At 40.3% G+C, this 13,075-nt stretch overlaps 1 protein-coding gene across 1 annotated transcript in view; it reads right to left on the reverse strand.

The window, feature by feature from the left end:
• Positions 1–13,075, reverse strand: part of Aco1 (aconitase 1) — a 54,071-nt gene that overhangs the window by 25,777 nt on the left and 15,219 nt on the right. Inside the window, exons 2-4 of the mRNA XM_027403382.2 lie at positions 11,703–11,821; positions 10,770–10,938; positions 8,227–8,364 (exon numbers count right to left, since the gene is read on the reverse strand). Of these exons, the coding sequence (XP_027259183.1) occupies positions 8,227–8,364; positions 10,770–10,938; positions 11,703–11,799 (404 nt within the window). The 5' untranslated portion in view covers positions 11,800–11,821. The remainder of the gene's footprint in view (positions 1–8,226; positions 8,365–10,769; positions 10,939–11,702; positions 11,822–13,075) is intronic.

Raw genomic sequence — 13,075 nt, forward strand, 5'->3', positions numbered from 1 at the left:
ACTCAAGTCTAGGCATCAGAGTTCACACTCTTTACTTTCTCCATTATCACCTTCTGCAGGCACAGACACGAAGGACTGGGGCCGTAGCAACAATCATTGCCACAGTAACAGTAGGTGCCGAGTGCCCAGACTGTCAGCTTTATACCCATCATCTCACGGTGTTATTATCACAACTCCCTTCCCTCCACCTGCAGAAGCAGCAGTGGTGGCAGGGAAACTGGATAACTTGTCATGATCGGATGACTGATCAATTACAGAGCTGTCATCTGAACCCACATGTGATTGTCCTTGGAGTCTCCCTTTCATACTCAGCCCTTCCTTTCACTTACAAATCAGCTACTGGGAATGCAAAGGCTGAATTTTCACTGCTTGGTTGGAGGGAGTTCAGGGCCTGTCAGGAAAGAGAAGGAATCAAGCAAGTGATGTGTTATTATTAACACTGGACACACAACATGAATGCCACAGGAGTGTGCAGAAAGGGTCATGAACTCAGACCAGCAAAGCTTCCAGAAGGAAATGACATCAATCCAGGCAGAAGGATGAAAGGAATCAGCCAGGGAATGATGGAGGGATGCCCTTCTATATATATGTTTCTCCTTATTGGTTGATGAATAAAACACTGTTTGACCAATGAGGCAGGAAGACAGGCTGGACTAGGAGACAAGGAGAATTTTGGGAAAGGTAGGCAGAGGAAGACTGCAAAATGTAGGCTGCCAAAGAAATAACAGATTTGGACCCTTCTCCAGTAAGATAAGACCACGTGGAAATACTTAGTTTAATATAAATAGGTTAATAATAAGACAGAGCTAGCCAATAAGAAACCCTAGTCACCGGCTAACAGTTTTATAACTAATATAGCTAATATTATTTGAGGCCACTGTTAGTTCCTTTAACAGCTATGCATCACCCACCTCTGTTTCTGACATGATACTCTTTTGACTATCAAGTAAAGCCTTTGGAAAGTATTATCAATAGACCTCTAGCTTCCACCGTCCAAAAAGCTAAGCATATCACAGTTCCCTGCTTTCTGTTAGCTGCCTAACTGGTGGCCCCACCAATGTATATGGCAAATGCATTGGCTCATGAAGGTGCTTATGTAACCTGTTCCACGGTGCAGCATGCCGTTCAGGGGCAACCTGAATCTGCACTCTAGGCCATGGGAATTCATAACTGGCTCAGAATAAACTGTCTTACTCCTTTTGAAGTGATAGCTGTGCCAGTACAGAAAAAGGAAAACAAACAAACAAAAAAACCCCAAAATACAGCCAGCATGTATTACTTACCTAAAAAATAATTTAGTGAATACATTGACCCCGACCCCTACTATGATGTGAATATTCTCCAAAATAATTATTAGTTATTTTAATGGAACAATTTCTGAGACACATTAGGGCAGGGGTCTATAAACTATAGCTCTAGAGCTGAATTCAGCTCACTGCTCCCCCCCAGATGATTTTGTTTTAAAGATTGGAATGGGTTATATGGCAGAGATAACATGTGGCTAACAAAGCCTGAAATATTCACTTCTGAACTTTGTAGGAAAAAAAAAATTATTGATCCTTGAGTGCAACACAAATAAATAAAAAACCCAGAGACTGATATTGGGGTTCAAACTTCAAATTGAAGATCAGAAAAGCAAAGTACCCAGCCTCTAGCTATTACCTCTAGCTCAGGCTAAAAGGGCTGATCCATGAGCTCTTCACCAAGCCTCAGACTGCTGCCTCTTCTCAGTGTGGCTGGAGAGTCCTGAGACTGAATACCACTCTATCCTCAATGTGGCTGGAGAATGAATGCCAGCTCTGAGACCCTGTTCTTGTCTTAAATACCTCTCATGAGCCCTGGGATTAAAGGCAGGCGTGTGATCCTAAGTGCTGAGATCATCTTTGTGTGAGCTGTTTCTCTTAGGACTGGATGTATTTCACGTAGCTCAGTGTGGCCTTGAACTAACAGAGATCCGTCTATCTCTTAATCCTGTGTCCTGAGATTAAGGATGTATGCCTGGCTTCTACGGCTTGTGGCTGACTTTGCTTTCTGAATTCTTAGGCAAGCTTTAATAAATCATAAATAATGTATCACCACACTTGAGAAAATGAATGTTAGAGAAAAGCAAAGAAAGGTGGAGAAAGGGGCTCAGCTGGAGCAGAAACCTGTGTCAGCAGGTCCTCTGGATGCATGCAGTCAGTCCTCATCTCCACTATCACCCAGCTCCTGTTTTCCTGAGCACTCCAGCCCTCTGACTCCTGCCTGTCTCTGCAGGCCCTGGTGCATCTGCATCAAGGGGAAACTTGAGTGCCCTGCCTTCTTTGCTACTCTCCAGTCCAGCTCTCAGGGCAGCTCTCAGATGCTGCTGCTCTGTCCTCTCATAGGATGGACTTTTTGCCTCGTCCCTCCTGGGTCTGTGTGCTTCAGGACCCTGATCGAGTGGCCTCTGGAGAGCCTTCTGGCTCCCAAGTCAGGATTGTTTGTGCCTTCTCAGGGTGACCACACTGAGCAATTGCATTAAAGTTAAACAGTCACTAAACTTTCTTTCTGAAATTTACTAGTTTATTGAACAAATATAGATACAACACAGGTCTGTCAAACTGAAAACAAAACCAAAACACCAGACAAGGGATCTGCAAGCATTGTTTGTACCAGTGTAGGGGAGACTCTGACTCATGTAGCTGGTGCTGTCTATTTTGTGACATACAAACACTTCTGGACTTTGCACTCAAGTCCAGCATCAAGAGGCTGTTGGAGCTGAAGCAGGGAGTGAAAGGGATTGCTTGCCCCAGAACATGGTGGGTAAAATGGTAAGAAGCCTGAAATGCTCAGACTGTTGCAGGCTATAGAGGTTTCAGGTAAAAAAAAATCTAACACTATGAAAACAAACTATATTTTGCTAAGTGTGGCTCAATTAGCCTTGTTATGATTATCAGAATAAACAAATAGGCCCAGAATTCAAATTTTTAAAATTTATTTTATTACCACTCAAAACTCCAAAATTAGCCCAATCTAGTGAACATTTTCTTTTGTTTTTTTGGGACAGGGTCTACTGTAGACAGGCTGCCCTCAAGTTCTTGATCTTCCTGTCTCAGTGTTTAAGGTACTAGGATTACAAAGATGTCAATGTGTAGCAGGCCAACCAGCTCCCAAATCAAGACCCTGGGACTTACTACTAATTACATATGCTCACTCAGCCTTAGCTTACGCTTGTTTCTAGCTAGCTTTTTTTTTTTTTTTTTAACTTAAGTTAATCCATTTCTTATTAACCTGTGTGCTGCCCCAAGGCTCGTTTACCTCATCTATGTACTGTCCATCTTGCTTTCCTGCTTCCTCCATGTCTGGCTGGCTGCCTCACCCTGTTTTCTGGGCCTAGCTATTGGTTGCTTAGCTTTTTACTAGACTAATCAGATGCCGTATGCAGGTGTCTTTACATGGTTGAACAAATGCAACATAACAAAAGCAGCACACCTTTACATGATTAAACAAATGTAGTACATCTTTACATAGTTAAACAAATACTCTATTCCACAACATCAACATGCCTAGCTCCAATCTAGAGAACTTGTAACAAGGTCTCTGGATGTGAATGGCCTCATAGACAGAAGGGATTATTTCCCCTTGATTATGTGATACAAATTCACATTCATAGTGGCTGAGACTTTCACAGAATAGAGCCTAGAAATTCACAAGTAACATTTCCAGAGAAAACAGCTTTTATGAAACCTAGTCATAAACTGTTGTGAAATTCTTGGGGAAAAGTTAGGGGTACTTCTGAGATAAAAACAGGATATATGACAGCACCACGCTACTTAGGTCCTCAGCTGCTAAGGAGGACAAAAGGAAAATTATACTCGAACTAGACAAAAAACTCCCACCTACTAAAATGTACAATCTTGACCCCTTTACCCAGCTTTCCCAGCTCATTTCAAGAACGAAGCTGGGAATAAGCCCATAGCACTCAGCTCCTTAGTAGCTGTGAGCCACTAAGGTGAAGTCGCTATGACCTGTGAGGTGACTTTGTTATTACTTATGAAGTAGGACTTTAGAAAATCCTAACCTAACTTCTTCTTTCCAAAACTGAACCATCGAGCAGTGATCATGTGATTTACAGGAGGTACTGGAGAGAGACAACACCTAAGGATGGAACCAGAGAGACAATGCCTAAGGATGGCACTGGGAAGAGACAACACCTAAGGATAACTCTGGAGGGAGACAACGCCTAAGGATGGCTCTGGGAAGAGACAGCACCTAAGGATGGAACCAGAGAGACAACAATTAAGGATGGTTCTGGGACCAAGGGAAAGGAGAAGGTGAGGAAGTCAGTGTGTCCACCATCTGTCAGTTCAGGGACTGGTTGTATCTCTCTTTGTGATTGATTTATCTGGTTTAAATATCTCAATATGAATTAGAGAATGGCTTATTTTCTAGTTCCTTTGAGGGTGTATGGAACCCACTTTCATCTTCAGTGTGTGTGTGTGTGTGTGTGTGTGTGGGTATTTTGTTTCCCTTTGAATCTTTTCTTTTTGTGTGTGTATATTTTTAAATGACTTTTTAAAATTTTCAAATAGTTTCTTGTTGTAAAAATAAAGATCAATTAAAACCCCAGAGGTGGCTGTTTAGCAGCCTGGGACCTCTTCTGACACTCACAAGCCTGGATCTGGCTGTGATAATTCATACATACAACTTAGATTTTGGCATACTGAGCTACCATGTGAGCATGTTATCCATAAATGTGACTGTGGGCCACCGAGTGCTCCACTCCAGGGGATGTCATAATTTACATCATTGCCCTTTGTGGGACATCTAGAAATGGTCTAGGTTTTCATTTACAACAATAGTTTACCTGGAGAGATGGCTCAGTGGTTAAGAGCACTGACTACTCTTTCAGAGGTCCTGAGTTCAATTCCCAGCAACCACATGGTGGCTCACAACCATCTATAGTGGGATCTAATGCCCTCTTCCGGTATGAAATGAAAATAGAGCATTTATACATAAAATAAATTAATTAAAAATAGCATTTTAATTGCGGCTGTTTTAGTTAGGGTTACTGCAGCTGTGATAAAAGACCATGACCAAGGCAACTTGGGAGGAAAAGGTTTATTTGTCTTACTATTCCACATACTGTCCATTACTGAGGGAAGTCAGGGCAGGAACTCAAAGAGGGCAGGAACCTGGAGGCAGAAATTGATACAGAGGCCATGGAGGAGTGCTACATACTTGCTTGCTCCTCATGGCTTCTCAGCCTGCTTTCTTACAGAACCCAGGACCACCAGCCCAGGGATGGCATCGCCGACAATAAGCTGGGCTCTCCTTCAATAATAAGTAATTAAGAAAATGGCCTACAGCCTGATCTTATGGAGGCATTTTCTCAGTTGAAGCTGCCTCCTCTCTGATGACTCTAGATTGTGTCAAGCTGGGATAAACTAGCCGGTATACTGGCCATGAAGCTTTTTCTGGATCTTCAAATCTTAAAAATGTGCTTGACTGCAGAAATCCTAGGACAAAGAACATTGAAATTTCTTTTCTTAATATTAATTTTTTAAATTGTGTGTGTGTGTGTGTGTTTGTGTCTGTGTATTTGTGCATGTGAGTGCAGATGCCCCTAGAAACTAGAAGAAGGTGTCAGGTCTGGAGCTAGAGGTACTGGTAGTGTGAGCCTCCCAAGATAGGTACTGGAAACTAAACAGTATGAGCTCTCAACAGCTGAGCCATCTCTCCAGCCTCAGGAAACAGAAATTTCTAAGGTCTTACTACATACTGCTTTCATACTTTCCAATTACAGTGCTAATAGCAGTGCAATAAGTGTTTCCCTCATGCTACTTCGATAGTTATGGTTTAATCTTAATTATATTGAAAAGAGAAAACAGTATTAGAAACACTTATTTTACTTTCTTATTATCTGCAAGGCTAAAAAAGCTTTTCATTCTGTTTGTCTCTTGCATTATTTTTTTAAAGTGAGAAACATATATTGTTCTTTGTGTAATTATCTGCTGAGTCTATTTTTCTAAATGGATTACATATTCCTTTTCTTTTTTGTTTTTGAGACACCATGCAGCTTTGGATGGCCTGGAACTCCCATAACTTTGCCTGAATTCCAATCCTTCCAATTATTATTTCCTTATAATTAAAATTACTGTATATATCCAATTAATTGAAATTAAAACTAAAATACAAACTGCTGCCCCTACTAAATGACGTAGTAGAATGTGGAAAAATCCCTTCTCCACTTGCAGATATCCATATGTAGTCATACTTCTGTCAGATGCCAGCCTCCTTAACACTGATAGCTTCTGGATGCCCAAGCCAACCAATGTTCAATAACCTTCCCTACAGTAGCCCAGCTGTATTTTCTACCCTGATTTTTTGACTCAACCACTTCACCCAATCATGAGCACTGTGAACAGAAGTGGCTCTGTAACTACTAGGCGAGCTTTGTGAGACGTTTCGAGTTTCTGCCCCAAACCTGGAGAGCACCAGATAACTGCCTTCTTTAGCCTGCATGCTTAAGAGATAAAAAGGGAATGAAGCTGTCACAATTGCCCTGCATTTTGGCATTTCCAGCTAGCCCAGTCAAAGCCACATGAGACAGAAGTGCCCAACCACCCTCATCAGGGTTAGCTGGCTTTCCAACAACCTGCAAACATGTCAGAAAGAAATCCTCATGTTGTCTGCCACTGAGATCCTTGAGTTATTTTTACACAACAGCTGATTTGTTGTTGTTGTTGTTGTTTTATTGTATTTTATATTTTTTCAGGACAGGGTTTCTCTGTGTAGCCCTGACTGTCCTGGAACTCACAGAGATCCGCCTGCCTCTGACTTCTGAGTGCTGGGATTAAAGGCACAACCCGGCAGTTTCAGATGTTCTTTGGGTTCATGATGTACCAAGTACACTTCTGGATTCTACTGTGATGCAGGTTGGCTTTCTGCACCTTCCAGTGCATCATAAAGAGACTGGAAATGTACAGTAATGTTTGCTACCTGGATGCCATCTAGTCCAAAGACTCACTCATGATGATTCCAATTTAAGCAAAGGCTTTTGGAGAATGAGAATGAAGACTAACAGTTCAGTAAAACAAATAGCTCAGGAAGACTGACCATCACTACTTGACTTGTAAACACAAACCTCAGTTATCTGTGCAACAAGTTAGGATTATAGGATTATTAATAAATGCTACACATATTTTGTTTAAGAAGTATTCACTTTTTAAATGTTTATTAAGATGAAAAATGCTAATTTCAAGTTTGCAACTATAAAGTTGTATGTTCAATTGCTTTATAAAGATATTTTACTACCCACACCTTTGGATGCCAAGCTAGAGAGACAGGTGAAAAGAAGAGATTTAGTTTGTCCCCATGTAAAGGCATCTCAGTTATGTTAACTTAGCTTCTCCTTTAAACTAGGGATAGTTTCAAGGTTATTTTAGTTACGTGAAGTGCTTACTACATGCACAGCTCCAGTCTTTTTACCAGGCAACTCAAGGGACACCTTACTCAAGGTCCATTCTAGATAGAGTCTAGCAAGATGATCATGACAATGCAGATTTATGACTTGTGGGAATGTAAGCTGGCTAGGAAAGAGGACATGGACTTTGGCAGTAGAGAGTGGGATAAGGACATATCCCAGACAGAAGAAATGGAGGGCAAAACTAGTGAGGGCATTATGCTCAGATACAGATCAGTTAGTTATCTGTGATAAAAACAGGAATAAAGTGGATCAAAAACACCTGAACTCTTCTAAAGCCAGACATGCACTTGCACTGACAAGCTCTCACGGCAAAATGTACATATATACTTTAGTCCATTCTTCAAGCTAGAGTCAAGCTAGGCCTGCTAGATGCAGACCACTCCTATTCAAATCGAACAGACAAGTTATGATTTCTCCCAATATCATTCACTGGAAAGTTAATTTTCTGGCAACACCTTTAAAGACATTCTTAAATATGCACCCACATTAAAAAACTGTTTTATATTTACTTACTTGTCTGTATGTGGGTATGTGTGGGCATGGGTGTGCAATGGCATGCGTGTATATCGGGGGATGACTTGTGGGAGTTGGTTCTCTCTTTCTATCATGTGGATCCCAAGGATGGAACTTGGGTCCTCAGGCTTGGCAAGCAGGTACCCTGACCTGCTGAGCTATCATTGGTCCAACACATTCATACATACATTTGTTTTTTTAATGTGTATTCCAAGATTTTTCATAAAGAAGAAAACCAAGGAATCCTTTTTAACCATCCTCACCTTCTGTTGAAATCAACCTGGATGGAATGATCAATTACAAGGTCAGCGGGACAGACAGGGTTTATTTTCTCTGGATTTCCTCCCAACTTCTTCACAGCATCACGCATTGCTGCAAAATCAACCACAGCTGGCACGCCCCTAGGGATAGAAAGAAGCAAGCAGGAAACAGCCATAAATGCATGTGACTGGATTTTGCAGGTTTGCCAATGTTAATACTGACAAGGGACCATCTTATCAGAGGCGCCAGCAATAGGTGACTTAGAAAAGTGTAAGTTTCTAAGCATATTTCCTTGAGCAGAAAGCACACAGGTGCTAAGTGGTATGACTGTGTAGAATCTCCTTGTAGAACTCCACCAGCAAATTAACTTGAATACAAAAAACTATGGGAAAGCCGGGATGTTTATTCTCAAGAATCCTGACTAGAGCGACTGCTTCCCAGATCACCCCTGCAACTTTAGACCAAACTTGAAGGAGTGGATGTATACCTTGGAATAAGACTAATCAAAGAAAGAAAGGTCTCTATAATGAAACAGCAAAATACCAAAGAAAGAACCTGAAGACACTAAGAAGATGGACAGACTTTCATATTCATGGATTGGAAGAATCAACGTTGTTGTAGACATCACCAAATCATCTACAGGTTCAATGCAATCCTCATAGAAATTCCAATGCTATTCTTCATAGAAATAGAAAAATACAATATTAAAAATTCACATGGCCACATAAAAGACCTCAGGCTGTCAAAGCAACCCCCTGTGTCTTAGCTTCTTTTCTCATTACTGTTATAAGTTATTGACAAATGTCACTTATTAAGGGAGAAAGAGCTTACTGTAACCCATGGTTGTTCCCTTGTCTAGGGAATGGTCCTACCCACAATTAAGACAGGTCTTCCCTGTCATCATCATCAATTAATATGATCAAGAAAATCCATCACAGACATTCTCAGAGACCTATGTCCCAGGTGATTCTAGGTTCTGGAAAGCTGACAACACTAACCATCACACTGAGCAAAAAGAGTAATACTGGAGTGTAAATGGAGACTTTCTCCATCTAGTCCCCACATCACTGGAAGTTTCATCATACTTGATTTCAAGTTATACTGCAGGGTGATGGTAACAACCCTGCCCCCTAAACAGACATGTAGATCAATAAAATAGAATGGGGACCCAGATATAAATTCACAAAGTACTGTCTCCCAGTTTTTGGAAAACTGACACTTTACATTGGAGAAAAGACAAATAATGCTGGGAAAACTGGCTATCTACAAGTAAAAGAAACTAGATCCCGATATCTCACTTTGCACAACACCAACTCCAAATGGATCAAAGGCCTAATGTAAGACCTCAAACTCTGACATTGTTACAAGAAAAGTGGGGAAAACACTTTAAGATGTAAGTGTGGGCAAGACATTTCTCAGTAGGATTCCAGTCTACTCAGGAAATAAGGCCAACAGTTGACAAATGAGAGCTCATAAAATGAAAAGGCTTCTGCACACTAAGGGAAATAGTTTATTAAGTCAAGAGGCAGCTTATACAATGGGAGCAAAGCTTTGCTAGTGATACAGCTGACAAAGAACTAACATCTAGACTATGCAAAGGTCTCAAAAACTAAACAAGCAAACAACCCAGTCAATAAACAGAACAATGAAATGAAAAGACAGTTCTTAAAAGATGAAATACAAATGACTAATAAACACACTAAAATGTTTAATTTCTCACTGGTCACCAAAGGAAAGCAAATTAAAATTACATTGGGATTCTATTTCACTCCAGTCCGAATGGAAGTCATTAAGAAAAAAAATCAACATATATGGAGGACATGGACAAAAGGGAACTGTAGACACTGTGGTGGGAATGTAAATTAGTCTATCCACAATGGTAGTCAGTACAAGGATTTCTTTAAAAAATGAAATGATTTTCAGATGTTCAGTATAACCCAGTCATACCCTTCTGGTACTTACGCAAAAGCTCCAAGTCAACATGTCATAGAGACACTGTACTTCAGAGTCAACAGCAGCCCTGTGCTCTAAGTTATGCAACCAACTAGGTTTCTATGAAGGAGCAGTGGATAAAAACAGTATTACACTACACACAGTACGAAGGTTTTTAGCCTTAAAGAACAAAATTAAACCATGTGCAGGAAAATGAATGCTATTGAAATAATCTATGGAGTAACTCCAGTTCTGGGGCTTCTGACACCCTCATAAAGAAACTGGGTTCACCAAGGGAATGAAATAATACCATTGCAAATGGGAGGATTATGTCTGAGCAATTGTGCCATTACTGGCAGCACAAATTCTAGGAGTAGCAGGCTGTGAGCTGAGGGGGAAGCAAGTAAAGCCTCACGAAGCACCTCTTCTCTCCTCTCAGACAGTGCAACTGTGTGCAGGCACAGCAGCCTGCAACCAGCTCCTGCACAAAACACTCCACAAAGTGCTCCTGTATGCCATCTTCTACCCACCCCAGTGGGAGACATTTTTGTTAAAGTAAAAACTTTCTTGAGAGGCTGACAAGGGAGATGGGAAAGGGAAGTGACAGGCTCACGTAAAGTCTTGCAGGATGACACGGGCTGGTTTAAATGGCACTTCTATGTTCTTATGCTGCATGACATTCCAGTTCAGGATATTTTCAATGTCAATTTTTTTCACCAGAAACTCATCACAGTTCCGAATGGCTGCCTCCAGGAGGACTCTGATAGAAAACGGTAGACGTCCTAGGAGTAAAGGCAGAAAACATTAAAAACAAACTACAGTCCACCTGCTGTTCAGAGTTCCCTTTAAAGCTAATCTTTAGATAAACTTGATACAAGACATCGGATTATTCTTCCAACAGGGAAAGAGGGTAACGTGATCAGTAAGTTTAAAATGTATATATGGTGAAAACTACATACAGGGAATGGATTTAAGAGACATTAGTAATTGAAAATACTCAAAGACTAGTCTAAAACAATTAGTTTATTTACTTATGTTAAATGGTTGCTTATTTTGAATTCAGTAACAGAAAGAAAAGTTCCCATTAAGTTACCATGTTCACCATCAGTCTAGACTCTCACTGTGTTGTATTTAGCAAGCAATATGAATTTTTATTGATATATAGAATAATATTTCTTGAGAAACTAATGCTCAAGAAATGAGAAAATGACCCATTTACAATTAAACACTCTAAAAATGTAGTATGGCCACTGTATATAACCAATAATTCATTCAAAAGAAATCTATTTTATTTACAAAACAAAAATTCTATCTTGAAATACATAAAAATTACTACTATGAACTAGAAAGATAATAAAATGTTTTTTTTTTGAAAAGTACATGTGTGTGTGTGTGTGTGTGTGTGTGGGTGGGTGGGTTAGCCTACATTCACCCACGGTCTCCTATGAGCTTTTCCAGCCTCCCCACAAATTAGTTGCATAATCAATTACACAAACATGAAACCAGTTGCTAACAGAGCAATTACATCATAGAGTGATGCACCCACCATATCTTGAGTCCTCCAATTTATTCAAATTGAAAAATCTCTTTCCTGGTTGTGCAGGGTCCAAGGGCTCAGCAAGGTGTGCAAATGGGTTCTTCATGATTATTGATGGTCACGTGTCCCTGAAAAACAAAGTAATTGGGAGGGGTTAGGTAGAGAATGAATATGTTCAAAATGTTTTATTCGTGTATAAAATTCTCATGACTTAAAAAAATTTTAAAATAGAAGAAAATTTTTACTTTGGAAGCTAGGCCCTTTGTAGAAATTATGGAACACATTTACATAAATAAATCAATTATTAACTTTTCAAAATAGAAGGTAGGATGGGACTTAATCGACATAAGAGTGATAGTCTCAGCAAAACACATTTATCTGAAAGCCAGCATTATCTTCTCAAACAGTCCAAGTATCGTCTAACATTCTTCCACAAACTTTATATAGGAAAGGGGGAAACAAAGATGCATCTCACAGAAAGTCTTGGCTATATGAACAGACCTGGAATCTGGACTCATGTTTTAGCAGATGCCGGAAGGCCAGCAGGTGAGTTTATGCATCTGTATCAATCTAGTGATCTTTCCGTCTCTGCCTCAGCACAGCCACTACAACTGATGGAACTATATCAAGCTTCAAACTATGTAAGTAGATACTGAGAGCCTGTTTTCTGAAACTGTTCTATGTGTTTCAATTTTTAAAATCTCTGCAGCATTTTCAATAATCTTGAATACTACAGTAAGAAGTCTTCCTGCTTTGTCTTGGCATCTGATGGTGACCCCTCTCTTGCTCTCCCTCTTTTTCCTTGGGGCTTCAGATCAGGCTCCAACTCCCCATATATGTTCGCAGGGGACCAGCTACCCCAGCTCAGGAAGACACTATTCCTAGGTCCACCACACATATAAATGGTGCTTTCATTTAACAACACAAATGAGAGCAAAACACATGGTGGTGGGTCTCACCCTTCAATGACTCATTCTCAAATATTTTTATTTACTTTTATTTTATTGTATGAATGTTTGCCTGCATGTATAAATATATGTCCACCATGTGTATGTGGTGCCAGAGGGGGTGTTTGATCCCCTGCAACTGGAGTTAACTGCAACGTGAGCTGCCATGTGGGTGCTGGGAACCAAATCTGGGTCCTCTGCAAGAGTAGCAAGTACTGTTAACCTCTAAGCCATCTCTCCAGTCCCTCTCCAACATTTTTATTTTAAATATAAAAATAGCATTTCCTCTTAATCTCAAGGTTTATATGAGTAAATATTTAGTCACTACATTTATAGAATGATCAATATGCCAGGATGATATTACTGCACAGAAAAGAAGTGTTTGTGAGGCTGCAAAGTATGGGTGTCTATAGACAGATGGTGTAATTCTTCACT

This window comes from Cricetulus griseus, chromosome 2, assembly GCF_003668045.3.
Source record: "Cricetulus griseus strain 17A/GY chromosome 2, alternate assembly CriGri-PICRH-1.0, whole genome shotgun sequence".
Lineage (NCBI taxonomy): Eukaryota > Metazoa > Chordata > Mammalia > Rodentia > Cricetidae > Cricetulus > Cricetulus griseus.